Source organism: Symphodus melops, assembly GCF_947650265.1.
Source record: "Symphodus melops genome assembly, chromosome: 20".
Lineage (NCBI taxonomy): Eukaryota > Metazoa > Chordata > Actinopteri > Labriformes > Labridae > Symphodus > Symphodus melops.
In genome coordinates, this window is record NC_136710.1 from 7,308,962 (window position 1) to 7,332,126 (window position 23,165).

Here is a 23,165-nt window from a genome sequence, read left to right on the forward strand (position 1 = left end):
ACACAAACCAGTGATTTACTTCCTTTTATTTATTATTCTCACATAAAATCCCCCCGTTTTTGTGTCAAACTCTCTCAGGAGTGCAACCAGAAACGAGAAAAAAATCTGTGACATCAGAAGGTGTTAGGCAGACAGCATTAATCTGCTTACACCTACAACTGTAAGCTGACTGTGTAAAGCCGGAGTTTTAGTCATACCTTGTTACCTTTTTTTTATTTCTTTGTTTGTCTTCTCACTTGCTTAAACCGAACAGATGGAAGCCTCATGGTGTTTTGCTCTGGGATCCCATCTAACACTTTTGCAGCGGGCTCATGTAAAGCGTGCTGCTCTCTCACGGCGCGTACTGCTGTATTTCTGGCTGTTTTTCTTTTGGCGTTAAGACGAGGAAGAAAAAACAAACAAAAAAAAAAAACCGACTTCTGAAGCAGTAGTGCACGCTGAGTCAGTATAACCTTCAAACAGGGCCAAGAGAATAAAGCAAACAAAAAAATACAAATTGCTTGTTTATCTGCGTCGCTCGCTAAAACATCTGTTTGTTGAACTCAAATAGCAATCATGGGCTTCAGATTTAGATTTGGTTTGATTACAGGTGTTGTCAGTAAACACTCGATGATTGTGTCAATTCGACGATTCACTTAGCAGACACTGTTATCCAAAGACGTGACGTGTCAGCATTCACTCAAAGGTTAAATGGATCTGGACTCGTGATATGGAAGTGCATAATGTAGATGCCTCTCTAACTGTGAAACCATATTAAGGCGTCTTATAAAGTGTTGTTTCTTGAAAACACTGCATACATTGTCATAAAGTAGTTTATGGTTTGCTTCTTAGTTTTGTATGGAATGGTTATGGTTTCGTCTCTTCAAGTGTTACCGACTGAGCCTTCCCTTTTTCCCTTCATAGAGGACGTGTGTTCTGTGATTGAGACATAAAGTCTGGCAAATGTGTTTTCATGAGAACAGTCTCTCTCTCTCTCTCTCTCTCTCTCTCTCTCTCTCTCTCTCTCTCTCTCTCTCTCTCTCTCTCTCTCTCTCTCTCTCTCTCTCTCTCTCTCTCTCTTCTGAAGCACATACTTTTCCAGGAGTCACTGTCTTTGCCTTTATTTGTAGAGATAGGATAGTGGTTAGAGTTGGAAGTCAGCCACAGATCACATTTGAATGTCGGCCTCCATACATGGGGCACAAACACTAACAACTGCGCCTCAAGTCATTTGCGTTTCCTCTATAGCGCCAGATCACAACTAACGGCATTTAATAATACCTTTCCTATAGGACAGGACAGCTCTCAGAAAAAAAAAAAAGTAACACATGGACACCAAGATTCCTTTAAGTGTGCGTGTCAACTTTGATCCTTCCTTTCTGACTGTTGAACCCAAATCCATTGTTTTATTTGCCCAAAAACTATAACACATTGTAGAATATCTTAAAATGGTGACAAGTTCTCCCCTCATGGCTTAAACACAACATGTCTGAGAGCTGATAACTGATTAATTGACTTACTGTTTCAACACATGATGATTTGATTTCAAACTCTAGGAATGGTCCATTTGCATTTCATTGATAACTTTAGGTTTGGGTCAGGTGAGTTTAAAAAGTACATGTCACGTATGTTGAGTCAAATGATTCCCGCAGGGCTTACTTTCTGTAGAAATACTGCAGCATTTATTAGTCCTTTAAATCAGTGTTTATTAACGAGGAACACAATCTTAATGACTGTGCAGCCTTTCTAAACACTGTTCTCCATTTGTTCAAACTTTATAGCGTAGGCCTTACAAACCAGCTCACATGAATGCATAATCAGGCTGTAAGAGCGATTGTTATTGACTTCTTGCCTTCACATTTGACGATATATAGAGTTCTTGCTGTCAGATAAAGCCGCATATTGCCCAGAAGGTCACCTGCTCTACTGACAAATGCCAGCTGAGCTGCCTTAGGTACAGAGATGCAGTACTTTATATATCTATATATATTTATATATATATATATATATAAAGTACTGCGTCTCTCATATATATATTTTGTTACAGTTTAACAGTCTCCTATCAGATTTGTTCTCCTGACTGCACGACACAAACTGGATTTCTTTTTAAAATCGTGTTTTGAAGAAAGCGATCCCATCTGAGTTTGACATGTTTTATGTGGAGCAGTTTGCATATGGTGACATATCTGATCCCCGACAGATCTTTAAAGTCACGTTAGACTTTCATTTCCCTCCGGCTCCTTTCCGAACATGCACACCGTGGAGCACTACGGAGCATGAAGGACGTTGTTCATTGGAGGCATAATGAGGTGAAGGACCTCATGAGGATTTATTGGAGCGCTTCAAGCCAAATTCAAAAAAACCTTTCTGTCACCAATCCATGTTTGAAAGCATATCAAAGAAATGGTTGTAAAGGATCACAGGTGAATGTGGCTGAAATGTCACCTAAAGACCTCATAGCTTTAGGGATTGGATCAAAAAACATCGAAAGAACGTAACAAAAGACATCCATGGTGGATCTGGGGAATGTAACCTAAATACAAGGCCAAGGCTCCTTAATAAAGCGCTGGAAGCCAATTTGACCATTTCTGCTATTTACATGCAAACAGGATGACAAACAATTAACCTTTGGAATGGAACTAAGTCAAAGGCTGCCATGCTTTCAGGAAGGGGAAAAAAACGTTCTTCTTTTTTCTTCTTCTCAGCTGTGTATAAATAAACAAAAGGAAGTTTCTCTCATCATTGTCTGGTTTGAGAGTCTGCGTCTCCAAAGGGCCTCCGCAAGATAGTAGAGTGCAGATAAAACATTGCCTGGCGCCTCTATGAAGCAATGACAAAGATATACAGAACTGTATCCTCTCTGGGAGGAAAGCGAGATTGCATTTCAGACTTCTTGGTGCTGCTAAAAGAAAAAAACCTATCAGCAGATTTATAATAAAAAAGGATTATCTCCGTTTTCTGTAATGACCTTTACAAAACAAGCTCCGCATAATTGTAATGAATGGATATGAATGCCAATGATCTCTTGCTGCAGTGGGCATCCTGAAAAGCTTTAAGAGAACAATTCCGAACCTGCCATATGTTTAGTATCATGATTCATTATTCTGTTGTTACACAGAGTATACGCATGCTGTGTTTAAGTGCTCTGCACAGCGCATACAAAGCAGGCAGAATGGATTTTAATGTGAGGAGGCATCCCATATGCTTTTCAGCAGTGCCCTCAGGGAGCGATAGTGCTAACATTAGCTCGCTGATGTCATAAGCAATTCATTACTGTCTGCAGATCTATCGACCTGGCCCTTATCTGCAGTGACACCCTGCATTGTCACAGCCACCGGTGACCTCATGTTTCTGAAAAACACACCTTTTTAAGTAGCTCAAAGAAAGCAGCCGGCGTCTTTCGTCACTTTAAATAAAACACGTTGGGTTATCGTGGTTCTAAGACAGGGGTGTCCAAAGTGTGGCCCGGGGGCCATTTGTGGCCCTTGAGTGGATTTTTTGTGGCCCTTGACTTCAAATCGAAGAATCAGAAGATTTTGGCCCCAGGCCTCATCAGATGCCACATTTCGTTCTTTTTTTCTTTTTCTTGTTAGCGAGGGAGACCTATAAAAGCCTGACTATTCTTTCCAAAAAATTAGAACACAACAGTTTCCCACTGCAATTAGTTATTGTGTATTTACATTATTTTTTGAAGAGGTCAAAATACAAAAAGTTCCTTCCAATATTAAAAAAAAACCCAAAAAAAAAACCCTGTGGCCAGTGAGCGATTCTAACGCGACAATTTTGTCCCGCAAGAAAAAAAGTTTGGACACCACTGTTCTAAGATGACATGTTTGGAGGATAACGAGTCCAAGTAGAAGTCTACTCTCTGTGCTGCATACACACTCTCTTTAAATTTGAAATTCACAGTACAGTATCGTCAGCAAACGGTTGTTTCCGTCAGAGTGAAGCTCGAACCTTTAGTCATTTAAAAACTCAGTTTGAAAAGCGTTTGCTGGACCCGCCTTGCTACGTTTCAGTGACCGTTTTGATCATGTCATAGGTTAAACACACTAAATAAAAAAACAAAAAAACAAAACAAGAATTGTCCACGGATAAAATATATATAAAAAAAATCACTTTAAAAAGCTTCATACAGTCAGTCATTCTAAGTAAAAAAAAAAAAAAAATCTATCACTACTGATTGGTTGATGGTAATCCACCTATAACTGTATGCACTACTTCGACGCAGACCTAGCCTTTGCCTTTCTGCCAAGAGTACAAACTTAATCTGTTAAATAAGAAGACAATAAGGCTTCTTCCCAGAGGGCACTTAATCATCACTAGTGTCAAAGACCCCAGTGGACAAATAAAGGTAATGTGTTATTTTAAATTCCTTATACACTCCAGCAAATCGGCTAACCTTTGTCTAATAGCAGCTTAACAAAAATCGATCAACCTTTTTCCCTAACGACTACATTTATGTGCGTAATCTTTCCATGAAGGTCACTGTAACAGCCGTTTTCCTTGATAGCGTTTAAGTGGTCTGCGTCTCTTGAGGCTGGGGTCTCTTCTTTCTCCATTTCAGTTACACAATACAGACCCAGCGTTTCAAAAAACCAACCTCTTACATTATAAAGCACCAACATGAAATCCCCATTCCTGTTCTTTTTTGCATCGCACAACAACGCAGCACGTTGGCAGTTTCTGGCCTTCAGCGATTTTAAACTCCCGAGCCCTGACTTAGTGGGATTTGTCCTGACAGAAGGTATTAGACAGACGTAGAAGATGAAACCTCCCAGCTCAGTCCAGTGTTTTTACTGGAGGAAGTTTTTCAAAAGGCTTTCCACAGCGCTGATAAATCATGTGATTATATGAGGCCAGATGCTGAAAAATGGGTTTAATTTCATGTCGCAGCATCAGATCCAGAATTTTACAGCCTCTGCAGATGTGATATAGATTCCGAGATAATACCTGAACCACATTAAATATCTTCCAAGCCTTTTTGTGTATTTATTTATTTACTTTTTTGCTTCCACTGCCTCTGCTCTGAGACTGTCCAATGTTTCTGTCATTGTGCATGTTTGGCAGCGATGCATCATATTACCACCTCATCTTTGAGGCTCATGAAATTGTGTATTCAGTCAGCAACTCTGGGCCGGGAGCCCAGACTTTACCGCTATTTGAGACTGAATGCATTACCCTTACTCTCAGTATATCTACTGTTCCCAGTTATTTCTCCTCTTACTATTGAAATCTACTGCAGTGGAAATGTTTATGCAGGCACTCTCTGAGGATTTACTCCTATGTTCTATGGCCGTAAACAGAGTTGATACTGCGGTTATAGTCCCCTACAGCTTTCTGTGCACTCAGCAGAACGTCCTGTGTGCAAGCGTAGTGACTCATGTTGATAGATTTTATTTTATTGCTTTTTTTTTTATAGCGTAAGGTGGTTCTTTTGAATGTTGGGCTTGAGCGTATTCACACATTCAGTTTAAGTCATAATGATAGTTTTAGTTAATTTATGAAGGCAATCTTTTAAGACTGCATCACTGATTGGACAAAAGTGCATGTTTCCCAGAAAGCCTAAAAAATGACGGCTAATTTGATCGTATAAGCTTATTTTTTTTATTTAATTTTTTTTCATGTTTTTAATATGTTAAGAAGAAGGTTAATTTTTCTGCTTGAGGAGTCTTTGGAATATGAACCAGAGCTACTTTGTCAACACCATCAGTCAATCCTACTCCTATGTTCACGCACCGCAGAGCCCCCTCCTCGCAGAGCCCCCTCCTCGCAGCATCATATCATCACCATCCTATCATTACTTCAGCTCCACACCTATATGAGCGTCAGGAGTCATTGATTTCACCCGGGACTTTTCTGCTTTTAATGCTGCACTTTGTCATCTTTGTTGTGACAATATCAGATTTCCACACACGTTGAGGGAAAAAAGAAAAGAAAAAGTGAGCCTCCTGCTCATGCTCTGTAATAAAATCCCAGCACACCAGCTCGTCTCAGACAGCAGCAGATTGTGACGTAATAACAGAACAATCCGGTTTACTTCCTGCCCTCCGTTTGTTTCAGCTTTCTCCACTTCCATTGCAGGTAGTTTTACGGTTAGTGGTTACATTTTAAGGTCTTTGTTTTTAAAGTTACAACCAGCTTTTCTTGAATAGTGTAAAGATCCATATCGATTGATTAAACAATGATCCAATCAAATCGCTGGTAAGACAAACGTCAATCTCCATCTTCGTTTTTATGATTTCACGTCCTACTTCCTTCATGTTGACGTTCCCATCGGGCACTCGTTCGACAGTTTCCACCCAGCTTTGTGTCATTCTGCTTTCAAACAAGCTGATTGGACGTGACGTTCAAGTGCACTGGAAAACGTCACATGCTGCTTCAGTAATGCCGCTCCGCAGATACGAGGGCTGCAGGTTGTAGCTGTACTGTTAATGAGCTTGTGTGAAAATGACAGTTAATAAACTTCTTTCATTTTTCCCATGATGCAGTATGATTTGATAGAAAACCTATAAATATTAATTTAAAAAAAAAAGAAGAAAAAAAAAAGTATAATTCATGAGTCACTTACAACCTTTCCAGATAAATAGTCATCTGTGAGTGAGCCAGTTGACTGCATCGTTCTCTACTCGAACAACTTTCACATTCTGTTCTCCGGGTTATTGTCAGGCAGGGGAAGGTGAGTAGGTGGAGCACTTATCGAGCGCAGTGAAGCACACTCCACTGCAGATGGGAGCTTTGTAGATCGTTGCTCAACTCTCTTGATGTTCAATTTGGAGTCCACAGTGTGCAAAGCTCTCTGCTGAAGTGTACTGTCATCTGTTTTACTTTTATACGTTTAGTTTCAAGGTGGCTGTCCTCGAGCATGGAGTTCTGTACATTTCTGATTCCTAGCTAGCCGCCCTCCGAAGTTTCGACAGGCGACCGAGATGCTTTCTCACGGCAGAGGAGAAAGGCCCTGGTGGTGCACAACCAACCTCAGGCACCTGCAGTCACTGTATTCTAGATGAGTCAATATATCTGTCAACCTTTCTATGAGGAGGAGATATTTCTTGCTGCTGTCATTGCCGCAGTTTCCAACACAAAAAAACCCCCCCTCAACATATGATGTATCATCAGACAGAAAAGTGAAGGGGAGGGAAAAAGAACTCCACTTCTCTCTGTATTTTTAACTTTAAACCGTGGAGGCCTTTAGATGCCATGTAAATATACGGGAAGCTTTTTATTTCAGCTTCCTCTTTACAGGAAGAGAGGTTAAATCAGTCCACACTTCATCAAGTAGACTCAGCGGGTAGGGTGAAAGGTACTTCAGAACCGAGTGCCTGGAGAAATCACTCTGCAGCGAGGCTACAATGACTTTGAAGCTAAGTAGCTGCGTCTGCCTCCGCTGTAGAAAACACACGTGTATGTTTATTCCTAAAGACAGTCTGTGAAAAGGACTCCGGAGGCAGCAGGTACACTTGCAACCACGTCCTATAAGGCTACTTTACTGGAGACTTTCCACGGCCCTTTTTTTTTTTTTTTTTTTTTTTTGTCACATTGTCCTCAGGATCAATGCTAAATGTTTTCACACAGTTGAGTCTTATTTTTTGTTAACGTGTTCGGTGTGTTCACAGCAAACGTGCTGGCGGATGATCCGTCTCTTCTCCAGACATCTTCCGCACGTGTTTCTCGTCTTTAGACTTCGGCCGACATCCGTCAACGTTTCAACACGTGTGTTTGTGTTGACTTGCGGCTTCCGTATCACTTTTTTTTTTTTCTGCCTTGACCATACTCATTAAGGTAAACGGGACTCACGGGGAGAGATTTTCCTGACTCTATATGGACCTGGAATGTGTTGATTTGTTCCACACTTCACACTCGACAGGGCCGCGGGGAGGCCTTGGGAGCTTTCTGTCGGGCTTGTCAGGATAAAAAATATGAGTTTGGGTTCAATGTTTGCCTGTGTCACGGTGTTCCTGGATGATGATGATGTTTTAGTCAACTTCTTAGAAATGGTGAGGTGGCAAACGTGAGTGAACTCATTTTCTCAGGAACACTGAGGTGTGTGTGTGTGTGTGTGTGTGTGTGTGTGTGTTGCATGACCTTAAAATGTGACGCGAAGCTGCTCCCAGACGCCTGGATGAGACTTCAGGGACGTTATTGTTTATCGGAAACACGGATAGAAATGGAAAGCATGCAGCGAGGATGACAGGTGGCGGAGATGCACATGTGCTGGTTGAAGTGTTTTCAGGCAGGGGTGGGCGCAAAATGCACGTCCGCAAGCAATGTGTGAACAGAGACAGACTCACTTGGGGATTGCACAAGTGTCCTAATGGTTTGTCGGTCCATAAATCTGTCTGCAGCAACAACTGTAGCCGCTTTATTTTTGGAGGAGAGGCATTGATATATCCCACAAAAATAGAGTCGGCTTTCACAGAGAGCAACAATTAGGCCATTTTTGTTGAGTCTCCGGTCAAATAACTTTTTCTCCAAGCGACAGCGCTGCCTCTAAACGAAGACACTGGTCTTAAGAGTTTCCTGTATCGCATCACGCATCAGTTTATAACAAGAGGAGGTTCCAATATGAATCCATCAGCACTATGCAACATTTATTCAAAGTTACTGAAACAGTTTAAAACCACCTGATGATAGGAATGGCTTTTGAACAGATTTTTTTTCTGAAAGTAATTCTGGAGTTGAGAACCCTGGTTTTGTCTCCATCTGGAGCAGGGCTTTTCAAATCATTAATTACTAATTAATACACTTTACGACGACATTACATTTTTAAAAGTCTTTTTTCTTCTCAGATTAGGGCGGTCATGTTCCCCCGCCAAAGTCTGAGAAAGCAAGTCACGCCACTCGAGCACCTCCACGCCCCACAGGTTACCCTCGAGATGATTCCCCTGATTGAGACCGTGTGCCTGTTGTCTGCACTGACCAGTAGAAAGTTTCAAACAATACTTCAGGTCCTTGAATCGCACTTCTTTTTTTATTTTTTTTATTTATTTATTTATTTTTAGAAAAAATACCTGCCTGTGGAGCAGGCTCGATCGTCATCCTTGTCCAGAGATTGCAGAGTCTGACCTTGTCTCTTATGCCAGTACACAAAGTGTCGGCGCTGTGCCGGATCCACCAAAAATACAACCTTCCTCTTTTTCTGTCAAGTGACCTTTGAAACCTCTCCAACTCCTATTCGTATCCGATTCAAGCCAAATCTAACCTCGTACCTGTCAGCACGCTGATGTCTTCTAATGAGAAAATGTGTTTTCTTTTGCAAATTCACTGCAGTAATAAGACTGGAAGCACTTAAGGCTTCGAGCTAATGACGGGCGTTATGGATGGAAGCGCTTGGCATTGATGGACGAGCCCAATTGAGATACAGTACGGGCTAATTAGAGGAGAAAATGATGCACTTGGCTGCTCTTAATGTCATCACGGACGTCTGGCGTAGCCTGTCAGTCACCATTAATACTGACCTTGACATTCAGTTGCTGGAAATTCTCAGCAACCTGATAGTTTTACTGTATTTTTAGCTCTATAGGCTTTTAATTCTTGAAGTATTTTTTTGTCAATCTTTCAACCTCTTCCATTTTCTAGATCTTAAAAGCCCCATGGTGTGACATTAACGACATCCATTACTGTCACTCACTCTTTAACGTCCAATTCCACAATGATGCGGCAGGCCCATAATGTACTGTCACTGCTGATTCACCGGTGGACACTTTCCCCTTAATTCTCCTTTATTTCTCTCCTCCTTCCTCTTGCTCCTCCTTATGTGGTTTCCATTGCTCCCCCCTTGTTTTTCCCCTCCTCCCTTCTTCCTCGCTGGCCAATCAGGCCCCGCCTCCATGGCAACCGTCAGTGAGTGTAAAACATCCACAGATGGTGCTGAGTAGAGCGAGCGGCAGGCGCACTACGAGATCAAGTGTTGGGAGCGTGTGTTTGTTTATGTGTCTGAGAGGAGCCAGAGACTCGGGGTGCTCATTGGATAACCGCTGCATTGTGGAGTAGTTTTCTAGTAACGCCGACGAAGAGAAAGGGAGTGTGTGTGTGTGTGCGCACAGAGGGGGGAAAAAAAAGTCTGAAGAGGAGGAGAAAGTGTTGGAAAAAAGAGTCAAAAGAGACACTTTCCCGAGAGAGGAGGAGTAAAAACGCTGGGAAGAAAATATTAATAATCTGAGCACAAAAAAAAAAAAAGCACACAGCATCCCTTAGTGTGGATCAGACAACCTCACGCTGAAGAGCGACACCGGCGTAAGACAACTCCCCCCCCCCCCCTCCCCTCCTCCTCCTCCCTCCCCCTCCTCCTCCTCTCTCACTCATGATCATCACTCCAAACACACGCGCACACCAAAGCCACGCTGACACAGCGGGAAAAAAAGCGGAGCGGAGAAGAGGACACCTGATTTTTTTTGCCTCGGGACTCTCGTCAAAAAAATAAAACTCCTCGGATATCCGTTTCTTTTAAACACCCCGGACCCCAAAGTCCTCCTGTGGCGCTGACCTTTTCTGAGTCCTACCCCCCCCCCCACCCCCTCTTCTCCTAGGACTAAAGATGAGCTGCAGGAAAAGGTGCAAGAGGGAGATCTTCAAGTTCGCACAGTACCTGTTTAGACTTGTCACCGGCACACTTAACACCGGTAAGAAACCTGCTCGGCTTTAAGTGGCCGATTCCTCCCGAAACCTTTTTGAAGTTGGTCCTAACTTCACCACTTGTTTTATGTTACGATGGAACGAGCTCATTACAAAATCAACACTGGCCGCGCCGGGCTCTGTTAGGACACTTGCATGCAATCACAAAGTATTTAGATGGTGTATACATGATTGGCTCCAGGCTCTCTGTGAGGATTTCCAGAGATCGGCTTAGATGTATTACCTGCTCTTCATCATCATTTGTGCGAGCATGTGTCTGTGTGTTTGTGCAAACGGGTGCATGGAGGAGGAGACGAGGCGAAAGGTGAAACAGCCTTACGTCTTCATTTGCGGCTCGGTGGATTCCAGATGTTGTCGAAAATATTGCCTAATTACCTTGTCGCCATCAGTTGTTTTTGGATTCTGTCGGATCCCGAGTCTCATTTGCATTGATGCAACGTCTAAAAGTCAAAAAGAGAGCAGTGACATGACCGTGATGGTGCGTCCGTCTGCAGCAGAAGCTGCTGCAAGCGATGTCCACACCAGCTTTTTATTCATCACACTTTGTGCACCTGTGTCGTGCTGCAAAGAGTAACTCTTCCTTTTTTTTTTTTTTTTTTTTTTTTTTTTTGTTTCAAACCACACACGACCTCACCGAGAGCTTTCCTAATAAGACAGATAGTGAATTAGTGGTATTAACAAGATTCAATCTGGGATTAGAGTGGATTACATGCAGGGTTCCTCCAGGAAGGGTTCAATACTGGAGAGAAAGGTGAGCAGGAGAAGCACGCACTCATCACTGGAACTTACTTCTGTTGCGCATCACATGCTGCGAAGAGTTCTTTAAATATGTGAAGTGCAGCCTTATTATTCTGGCAGGCTGTGCAGATGTGACTCCCCTCGTAGCATATTTTAACACCCTCGCCTCTCTGCTGCCTCGTCTTGCGTTAACCCAGCTCGGCTGTTGAGCAAGTTGTTGATTATCGCGCCGCGTGAGTGAGATTGTGTTGAACCCGAGAGAGGTGCGATGGGAACATGTTAATGAATTCCCATCGTGCCTCTGAAGATGTGAGATTTAATTTTACGTTTTTCCGAACAATGGCTCCATCCAAATGGCTCCGCTGTGGAGTACTTTTCTTCACACAGCAATGGCCTACTTTCCTCCGTCTCCTTGACCTTCGACACAAAAAGAACAAGTGGGAATGATGTGAGGCAGCCATCGACGAGCCCCCCCACCCATCACTGGGCTGGCCTATAAAGGTGTAGACGTCCTCAGCTTTCCCATCAGAAAGATAAATATAACCTCATGGGGAATCCTATTCTTGGAGAAAACCTTCTATATCTACCCACAGGAGCCCGCTCTTGGTTTCTATAGCTACCAGCAGGTCATTTCGGTTAAATTGCGATTGCTATTTACTCAAAAAATAATTACAGTATGCTTTGTTGTAGTTTCCTCTAGTGTCCTCAAAGCATGGCGTTCTAAAGATGCATGGCAGCGCTTTACAGTGTCAATTATTGATTGTGTTAAATACAAGGCAGGACATATTTCCCTCAGGACAAGTCCAATCACTTTTCTCGTGCTGAGTTGGACAATTTTTTTTGTGGATGAAATTATCTGGAAAATATTGGTTTCGTTGCTGTTTTTAATTAACCTCAGAACCTCCCAGAAAGCCAATTATAATTGTAATAAAAAAAAAAAATAAAAAAAAAGGAAATGCCAAAGCTAAAGCTCTGCAGGATAGAAGGAGAAAAGAGCAGGATGTCATACAGCGTTGAAGAGGAGTTTAAGGATGAAGCATAAGACGTGAAACTGACACCAATTCAATAAACGCATCGATTGAGTCATTACCTTATCGTTGTTATCGTGGGCCACATCGCTAGTCTCCTATCCTGAAAGTTCATACAGAAGTCGTGAATGTTTCATATTGTCAGACCGAAAAATTCGCCCTGTTGGTGAAATGTGAGCTACGATGTTGAAATTGCCTCTGCCAAAACACTGTTTAGCCACAACGTCTGTGCTCAAAAAGTGGAGTAATTAATTCCCCAAATAAATCTCCAAAAAACCCCCCATTATCATTCATTCATTAGACAATGTCCACTCGAGTGGATCTATCACTGCATAAACAGCAGATTAACTTATCTCACATTGCCTTGTGCTGCAGATGAATATAAATGGAGTTTGACCACAGCAAAGCTGGCTCGGCCTTATTTGGGCGACCGGGGGACAAAAAGGATGATGGATGGAGTTGGTTAGTGGACCATGAGATTTTAATTGAGATGTTCATCGTCCTAGAACTGCCTTGCGTTCATTGCTTCATTGATCACTATGTTGCCGCGGCCAAACACATAGGGTAAGGCTAAGTGTAATGTGTGGAATTTAATGAAACGAGCACGAGCAGGTTGTTTTGCACGTTACGCTAAGTACAATGTCATGACCGGTCCGCCGAGACTTGTTTCATATTAAGGATTCATTACAGGTGTGTGTTAAAGGTCTAATTGTCTTTGTGTATAAAGTGTCTGAAATGAGCAAAGGAAATCATTTATTGATGAACACGGCGAAAAAAAACGAAGACGGTCGGCGAACCTTTTTATTCTGCTGCCCAATAGGCCTTGAATTTTCTCGATTGAATCAGGGATGCACAAATCCAAACTGCAGTGTCAGCACTATTTAGTATATTGGAAAAAGAGGGAATGTATTTGTTGCACACACAAGGGAAAGTAACTGTCTTTTCCAATATTTCCAACATTGCCTCTGTGTGAGGCGAGAAAGGAAGACTACCGGTCCATCTGCATTTTCACTCTCTTATTTCCCTTCGTGCATTGAGATGGGTCGAAGCATGTCTTTTCCCACCCACACTCATCTGGCACACTTAAGTCTTCCCCTTTACTCGGGAACCAACAAGATACTTCTTTGGAATCTTTCGGCACATCTCCACAGTTGACTTCTTCTTCAGCTGTCAGGCTGTCTCGGCTTGTGTAATGCATCATCCTTTTTTCCTCATCAGGACAGCCTCGCAGGCTCATCACTGAGTCTAAGCCTATCGTATCCAAATCTTGCGTTGCTTGCCCTCTGAGCCATTGCACTCACTGGGTGTGTAGCAATACTTGTCAAAGTTTCAGTAGGACAACTTGTTCTTTAGCTGTCTGAGCATATGTAGCTTGATTCAGCTTGTCGTTTTGTTTTTTTGTTTTTTTCTCTCTCTCTCTCTCTCTCTCTGCAGTGGATATCGATGTTCCCTCGGTTGAGTTCTTTATTATAGAACAGAGCTGAGTGATCACAAAGCCTCTGAGCTTTTAATGATTATAAATCAGGTGTGCAGCTTTCCAGTGAGGGCTAAACGAGCTTCTGTCTTTCCTTTTAAGACGCTTCACTCCATCTTCATATCTACTTAATGGGTTTTCTTTTGTTTGTTTCTCTGCGATCCAAATGATTCCGATGCACCACAAGGGCTTGTTTCTAAGTTTTTGTGTACAAGAATCCACCCTGAATTAGGACTGGTTTTTGCGAGACAGCCTGTCTGGGTCAGGACTGCAGTGGGCTCAGGTCAAGCAGCAAGACGTCTCCATCTTTACTCCTGCCAGCTTTCTAAAGTCCTTACGAAAAGCGCTGTCAGCGTCGATGTGTTGTTGTCCTGACTAGTCCTGGATCTTTCAAGGGTGTAATTCAGTTCACCCCCAATGGGACACCCTTGGCAAGGTGCTTCAAATAGTCCTTTTCTGTCTGTGTTTCAAGGTCCTTTGAGACAATTTAGTCCAAAGAGTGTGAACAATGTGTGTGAAATTACTTCAAAAATAAGCCTGTTCATCTACCACTTTGAAAAGTCAGAGGATTATTTGTGCTGGAATTTAAAAAAAGGATTTAAGTCTTTTGTAGTTAAACGGTAATTATAAGTTAAAAGAGGGTCTTATCAAGTGCCAAATAACCCCAAATCAAGGAACACAAGGGAGAAATCTGTTCTGCACTCAACGTCACGAACTCTGTGAATTCTCAGTACGTCCTGAAAAGTGCACCTATACATGGAGAACGTGTATAGGCACCTGGTCAGTGACGCGATGGCCCGTCTTTGTTTCCCCTCTCTTTGGTGTCCTGATGGCTAACAGGAGGTCATGTTCCACCTGCACCATGAGGACAGCACGTTCCAAGCCCATAATCCCTGACCAAACACTGAATATTTGATACCAGCAGAGAGGCCGAGTTGGCATCATTGTCTGTGCGATGTCCTCATTCTGGTGCAGAAACGAGAATCACTATGTAGCACTGCTTGTTTCCAATCTACTGGCTGGTGGTTAGAGTTTGCAGAGTGTATGCATTTTGTATCGTCAGAAGCTAGTTTGGTTTAGCTTCTTTGCTAATCGAGAACCCCTATACAATCTCCAAAATTACAACCCTTTTTTTTCGGTTTTTAATGAACAATATTTTTTTGCTCGCTGCACAACATTTTGCCCCGTGATGTTTGGACAGGCGGACTACCAACAGATGGCTAACTGTGTTGCGCAATTCCTCCTTTCACATTGAGTGAACTTAACATGGCATCTGCTGTGACGGAGTTTGAAGCGTCATGTCTGTGTTCCAAACCGTGAAAGACGTGATGTGTCGGTGATGCATTTCACTCCTTGAGAAGACAATTGCGTCCCTTTAAAAAAAAATCATCGGTGCAATTTTCTATACAACCATTCAGTAATCTCTCACGACTTGGCATTTTAAATCAGAGAAACCAAAAAGGTAGTAAAAGCAAACAGACTTCAGCAGAACTTCAGATGCAGACAGAATTTAGATTACAATGAAATGAAATCACCAACATCCGAAGAGAGGCAGTTGAGTGTGTGTTGGCGTTCACAATTTGCTAAATGCTAATTTTTGTATCTCCTGTCCACCTTCTATTACTGGATTGTTTTGTTATCATGACAGAAATATAAGGGCAAAATCCTCACTTAACAGCTGGATTTGAAGCAAGTTTAATATGTTTTGATTCCGAACATGAAAGCACGTCTGCTGAGTCTCTTACAGAATGGAAAAAGACTGAAACAAGTATCAGTATCATCTGCGTAATGGCTTTCTTTTAACCCTGCACCCTGACCTTTCACCGTGACCCCTTTTAAAGGGTTTACGGCCTTTAGCGCAGGCAGACAGGAGATGTTTGACAGTGATATCTGTATCAGCTTCCTGGCAGGGCCCGTACTCAGCCTCTTTGTATCACTGCGTCCAAAACCTGCTCCTGGTTTCAGGTTTCTGCCGCTGTGTTGTTCTCAAAGTCTAGAGCTGCACAGATTCATTGGCTTTTGCTTGTACAGTACAGTCTTGTCTACTTTGATCCTCCTCATCCTCAGAGAGAGAGAGAGAGAGAGAGAGAGAGAGAGAGAGATAGAAGGAGCACAGGTCTGCAAAAAGTACTGCAAGACAATCTAACTCTAAAGAGGAGAAGAAGAGCGAGTTCAGTCTGCTGGAAAATGAACGTGACTGCGAGTTCAGACCGCAACTCTCGGTCTTTCAAAATGGTCTTTCACCCTTTTATTGTCGAGGTCAGGATATGGAATTGGTGACGCATGAAGGTTAAAAAGGCCCCGGATCGTTGCTACTTCATTATAGAGGGGCCGCCGAAAACTCCTACTCCCTATGCTCTGGTTTGTAAGAAATCTCTCCGGCACAAAATGTAAAATAATAAATTAGTCAATGATGAGCTTGTCAGAAAAATGTCACACTGCTAGTTGATAACATTGATTAAAGCTGTGTATGGGAATTTTCAAGCTAGAATTTGAGTGTAATGATCCCTCTCTAAAATCCTCAATTAAAGGCTATTAGGTATCAGTGTCTAAACCTAATTGGAAGGACATTGCACCTGTGGTAACCCTGTACCTCTGTCCATTGAAATGTCATCCTCGTCAGACGGTGAAATCGGTTCTCTCATTCGTGCTAATGTTTGCAAACGAGGGCAAAGACGGCGAGCTTATATTTAGCACGCTTGACTTCCGAAAAACAGCTGCGTGCGAGGGTTATTCTGTGTTAAATCCAGGGGGACCTTCACCTCTGTGGGTTGGATCAGTGAGTCAACAGAAGCAGAATCATTGCTCCAACTGTTTTCATGATTAAAGTTGTGTTGTAATAAGAGGAAATTGCAACCGCAGTGGAGCCAAAGCTTAACACCACAAAGGAACTGTCAAAACAGATTGTGCCCTTTAAGACCGTAGACTATTAAGAGGAGTCTTAATTTGTTTTGTTGGTTTTCTTTTTTAATGTGTTACCACCTCAGAGAATTGCACCAGCACCTTTACTATCCTATCTGACTCTCCCTTAAGTGTTCATTATGACTGTAAATTAAAATTAAAAAGTTTGCTTTTTAGCTCTCCCCCGCCCATCTTTTTTGTGCTCTTCTCCGCCAAATAATCCTCACTGTCTTGTACTTTACATCTCCATTTCTCCCTTTTCACTCCCACTTAGCTCGCTCTCTCTCTCTCCTCTCCAACACTTAAACACTTCATATCAGGGGCCCGGCGAGACTCTTTGTCTCTGTCAGCTGCAAAAAGTGAACCCTCTGCCCCAGACGTCCTGCGATACGTGAGACAATGTCCTCTTCATGCACCGTTAGCAATTACTAAGACTGCAGCCCTGCTCCTGATCTCGACCAACAAAAGGAGACTTAATACACCTTTGAGGTTATAAGTGAAGGCTTAAGGTAAACAAGGAGAAATTAATAATATATGTAACATAGAATGACTCATTTCAACAGGCTTGTGTAAACTCTGTGATGTCTAAGAAAGTGCTGAAAGTGAAAGTTCTGCTTTGATCACATTATGTTTTATGGAGTCTTTTCTTGCTGCAGTCCCGCAGGAATCTGGGCTTTTGTATTTTATTTTTTTTCTTTCATATTTCATTTTCCTCGGGGCGCTGTGTGGATTTACTGATGAAAGTGGCTGTTCACAAATTCTCAAATGGTTTACTTGTCTCTTTTGATTGGCTGCAGATTGAAATTCCAAACAGATCAATCTCACTGATGGAAAACGGAGACTGGTGCGAAATGTCAAACGGTTGGACTGTCTGAGCAATGAAATGACAAGAGGAGGCGAGCTGACTATTCCTGCTTGTTGTAGTTTTTGACATTTTTGATACAAAGGTTTTTGTTTTTTTTCCAAACCTGTTTATCTGAGAGGGTATTTAGTCTTGTTATAACCTTGAACGCCGTCGTGTTCAATCATCTTATACATTAAGAGTTATTTCCTGAGAGTTTTTTTTCCCTTTCAGCAACCAAGTTAATTAAGTGCAGTATGCAGTACATCGCCTCACACAATGATTTCCTTCTTAATTACACCATGATAGTTTGCATTACTTAGGAGCAGGATTGTCCGTATGGCACTGAGTAAAAGTCAGCTCCATATTTGCTCCCAGCTGGCTATAAAAGAACTAAACACACACACACACATTGTATCCACAGTCCCATGGAGAGAGGATGTGCCCCTTGCAGTCCTTGATGTTAGATATACTACAGTGTTATGGGAGGCACCGCAGGAAAATAGCTGCAGTACGTTGTTTGTGTTCAGTCTCATACACCATTCTGTTTCCTGTATTAACATTCATTTATTGAGCACTGCAGTAATCAATTACTTCAGAATCCTTCGATAATCCACGATATACAATCCACGATTTACAATCCATTAATTATAATCCACGATTCATAATCCATGATTTATAATCCACGATTTATTTAGTAATTCGGTAAGAAATAGTTTTGCTATTAAGACAAAGCAGTTTCATATAATTACATGAAACCATTTTTACTTCTGAGCTTTGCTTTAGCTAACATTCATGCGTTTCATATTAAATGCTAATGTTAGGTCAGCTGCATGAACTAGCAGATTAGACCAGAGAGAAGCTGATGCATTAACACACTGCGTCGTTGTATTCTTGTCCAATTTAAAAAATGAATTTGATGTGCAGGTTTTTTTTTTTTGTTTTTTGTTTTTTTTTTGCTGTGCTTCGACTTTAAGTGATCTTGAACTTTTGACACTTCCTGCTGTTTTCTCTGGCACGAGTCTTCTTCTCACCACTCAATGTTTTCTCTCTGTTTCAGCTTGAAAATCAAAGCAGATTAAGTGTGTCAATACGTCAACTCATGACTTCCCCCTGTGAAAAACGCAGCACTGTTTAAACAGACCGAAGAAATGGAAATGAATCACTTCCATGAAAAGAAAAAAATAAAATAAAGCAAAGCTTGTTTCTCTGGATCCTTGAGGAATCATTACAAGCCAAAATATTTAATTGTTGATTAGGTAATTTTGAAATTCCAATTAAAAAAGCCCACTTGGTCTGACATGCTTCAGAAGCCAATAAAACTCCAATTAAGTGTTTGTGCTTGTTCTTAAAGCTCTGTGGCAAAGACAATGGAGGCAGATCTGGTTTGTGGCCTTGCAGCGTTCAGAGGATAAAGCGCCATGCAAGCAGAATGTGTCTTCAGCACTTAATCCATGATCTTGACTATATAAGCTCAGTCAAGGACACTTCTATCTCACTGCATTACAGACCAATGTACGGAGGTGACGGCCAAGATTGAGCCCCGATACATTTTCCCCTCCATCAGCTCCCTGCACCTCTGTAGTAAAACGGTGTAATTACTCACTGTCTCTGGCTGGCTGGCTCGTCGTGGACCGCCGTGCAGGAAATGGAACTCCTTCTCCATCATTGTGTAGACACATCCACCCCTGGCCCCATTACTTACCTGGCTAGCTCTGTGTCAACTCTGGGCATGTGTAAACAGGAAGGATCTCACCTGTCTAACACGACCTTTAAAGCACAGCAGAAGACCTGCACTGCTTTGAAAGGAACAGACTTGTTGAAAAATGAGACGGACGGAGCCTAATTTGCTGAGGCGTACCGGTGCTCCACTTTATAAGTTGTAAGTTAAATGTGTTTTAGCGTATTAGTGTGAAACCAAGAATTCCCCATGTATCCTTTAAATAGGAGTTAAGTAGAAGGTTGGTAAAAAAAAATACTGTAACCTCAACATACATTTTCAATCTCGACGTGTGCCAGCTGTCCAAGCAAGATGTTCTCAACATTGAAGTACAAGCCTTCATTCAGATTCACTACTCCGTTTTGGAACTCTGTGACCAGTCGTTAGTCAGCTAAGATTGTTTCATGAAGTCGACATTTAGTGGTAAATAAAAACGTCCTTTCAGAGGTGGACTGTGGGTGACCTTGTGGGATAGAGGAAGTTGCAAGTAGGAGAAATTCATTAATGTAACTTTGGAAACATTGGACTGGGTTGAAGACTTAAACATGACGCAGCAAAGGCAAATATCTCCTGATGTTCACTTCCGTTTTCTACAGTGTCTGACGCTGATACGTTTCATGATGTTTCTGTAAAGAAAGACTGGAAGGTAAACTTGCAAGTCAAGCTACGTGTCTTTTTTTTAATGGCAAAACAGGAGAATCAAATCCGTGCTTTTTGTGACAAATAATAGCGACTGTTCACAGCCCTGTGCTAAAAAAAATTAGAACGGGTTAGTCTGGTTGCAGAGCTGTTTCCTCTAGGAAATATTTAACCTGAAACAGATTACATTCGACAGCTCAAGCTGTCACTGTAAGGTTAAAGAGGGTAACACATGACACCGTGCAGCCGAGCACCTGACGTGGCATCAAGGTGTCATTTCCGATTTTCCCTTCAGTCCACGACATTTCCCTTGCACCAGCGACACCATCGCAAATTCAATTTAAATGCAAAGCAACACAGCAGAAGGTGTATGTGTTTGCTATTTTACAGTACTTCAACCTCAGCAACCACCGAGCTATAAGGCCTTTTCTTCTGTGGCGCTGCTCCGTGGACCACACTCTGCCCATTCTGTTGCCTCTGCCTGGCTGCTTGATAGAATAGATTTGTATTTAATAAGGATGGATCACCTTTTTGATCTAGTCCCTCCTTTCAGCTTCTACATCCTATTTTTCCTTCTGTCTTTTTTCCCCTTCTGTGATTTAAACGTGCCCTCGAAGGAAATCACTGCCTTTTCCTCTGTTCTGTCTTTCTGTTTAAACTGATTTGAGTTTGTCTTATGGGGACAAATCAACAGTTAAATGTCATAGTGAAATTGAAGAATTGCATTAGTGTGCACATTTTACAGCTAATCATCAGACTGATAATGGGGTAGATGGAACTAATTTACAGGATGGATAAGCATTGATTTAAATGGCCATGGGCTATTACCGTAGTGATTTCTTTTACTTTCTTTCAGAGTGGAAAACAAACTTCCTCTTGGTGTAGAGTCGCACGTTTAAAAGAGAAATGAAAGCTCAGTGTGGATTTAGCGTGTGGCATGTCTCAATGTCTCATGCAGTTATGTTGTAGAGGTCTCAACAGCCCAAAGCCTGATGTGTCAGGTACCACAGACTGCACATGTTAATGGACGAAGCCTGAGTGGTGTCACCCATCTGTTACAGCAGGCTTGAAGCTGGAGCTGAGGAGGTCTTTAAGCAAAACCGACAAACCGTTACACTGCATCCTTCTGTCACTCATGTCAGCTACCTAACTATGGGTTACACGTATTGTTCATAAAAACAAAACAGCTGCAATTAATACAATTAAAACATTTTCCCCCGGACAGTGTGTGTCCATGAGGACAGTAACTAATCAGGTCTATTTCATTGTTAGGACCAGGCTGTAAACTGCCTGTTAACAATGCAGCGCAGGGAGAAGGAGGTCTTGATTGGAAGTCGTCGATCACTAACTGCTGGCTGCACTGAAATTAACAAAAAGTCGGCCTTTGTTTCCAGAGGCAAATATCGTTCAGACAAGAACCGATGAGTTCAGAGTTTGAGCCCATGATGATGTCTCAGCAGAGCCATGCTGTCGTGTTAAAGGGCATTGGGACCAAAAACTATCCCTGTGTTCATGAAGTACAGCCAATGAAGACGCTGCAAGTTACAAAAGAAGAAGAAGAATTATCCATCAAATGAATCAAGGCAACAGGAGGTTTATTAAAACTTTTGTTTAACTCCACTTGTTCAGCTTGCAAATCCCTGCCCTGTAAGAGTACAGTTCTAATCTCTTACAGACAATGAAACAGCTTCCAGTTTGCAGGGGAAAGAAAAAGTGTAATCTGAGCTTCGCTCGAGTAAATTGACTGGAGTCATTGGAGTGGGGATGGAATAAGCAGGAGGAGTAAATAGAGACGCAGACAAAGCAATATTTGCCTCCTGTATTTCCATTTCTGTCCTTTGTGATACGTTTCAATTGATGCCAGGGAATGAGCCACAAAAACTATTCTCTGAGGTGGCAGTTTCACCAGAGCAGCCAAGCGTTCCCCAATGCCAGCTTTGACAGACAAGAAAGTAATGGGGAAAAAAACCCCACAGCTTTTGATGCATTTTTAGCTCCTTTTACAGCATCTCTACACACAAAAACACACAAAAAAGCATGAAATGTTGGTCCCAACAGAAAAAAAATAACAATTTAAAGCAGCCAGGGTAAGATTTTTTTTTTTTTTGTATTTGGCAGCCCTTATCCTGTAATGCTTCCACGGAAATCTAATCGCTTCTCGGGGAATGATGTAGAAATAAATGAATGCAAACAAAGTCACAATATATTCACAAATGGATGTGGGCAGAGGTTGACTGAAAATAGTTGTCAAGTGTCCCGGATCTGGGATGAAACGGTTTATCTACTGATGCAGAAGATCATTTTGAACATCATAGACGGACCCTCTGGATCAGTTTGAGAGTTTTGCTTTAGAAAAACTTTTGAAAAGACTACGATAAGTCAAAATCACAGCTAGAAAAAGAACATCTGTTTTCCTGGTTGTACTTTCACTAAACCAAAAAAAAAAAAAAACACAGGGTTTTTGTCTCTACATGTCTGCCCTGTGATTGACTGGTGTCCTGTCCAGAGTGTACACTTACACAGAATCACATAAACTTCGGAAAACGACACCAAACACTGCATGAAATATCCCTGCAGCAATCTTCAACCGATCCACGCACGCACATCCAACTCCTAAACCCGTGATAGAACTGAAGATGGAAAACTGAAGCTCAATCTTTCTAAAAATCTGTGTTTGTCGCAAATCTTAAGAGCGAATGCTCGATTCGTGTGCGGCTCCCTTCTGCAAACTGGTCAAACTCAATAAACGTATAAAACCCTTTACTTTGATCAATCGATGCTGTATGTATTCTGCTGTTAAGGAGACATTTCAGCAACGTTCGAATCAGGAGTGAGCAGCAGGGTGTCATAACAGAAGCAAAACGGGAACTATTTTCAAAGTGAACGCATTCCTCATTACTATCACATCACAGCAGGAAGTTCAACCAATCCATCTTTGAGATTATATTTCACTTACTATGCAACATCTTATGATTTCCTTTTTTTTTAGAAATGTAAAACATCCTGCCAGAGGCAACTTAATAATCAGTGTCTATAGTCGAGTATTGCATGCATTTATGTATGTGCCTGTTATCTATTGGCCAAGCTGCAGTGCTGTATGTTCAGGATAATGTATTATAGCCTTCCCCCTTTGTGGAATTCTTTTTCGTGTAATTCAGTGGAATATGCATCCCTCTTGCTCATTGGCCTTCAGGATTTTTTTTTTTTTTT

At 41.9% G+C, this 23,165-nt stretch overlaps 1 protein-coding gene across 8 annotated transcripts in view; it reads left to right on the forward strand.

Annotated features, from left to right (window-relative positions):
• Positions 1–23,165, forward strand: part of kcnip4a (potassium voltage-gated channel interacting protein 4a) — a 117,718-nt gene that overhangs the window by 27,831 nt on the left and 66,722 nt on the right. The window contains exon 1 of one of the 8 annotated variants that reach the window (XM_079371204.1): positions 9,610–10,601. The exons of 6 other annotated variants lie outside the window; for them this stretch is intronic. In XM_079371204.1, coding sequence (XP_079227330.1) covers positions 10,517–10,601 — 85 coding nt within the window. In that variant the 5' untranslated portion in view covers positions 9,610–10,516. Of the gene's footprint in view, positions 1–9,609; positions 10,602–23,165 lie in introns of those variants that run through there. One more of the 8 variants, XM_079371198.1, reaches the window with a different exon arrangement.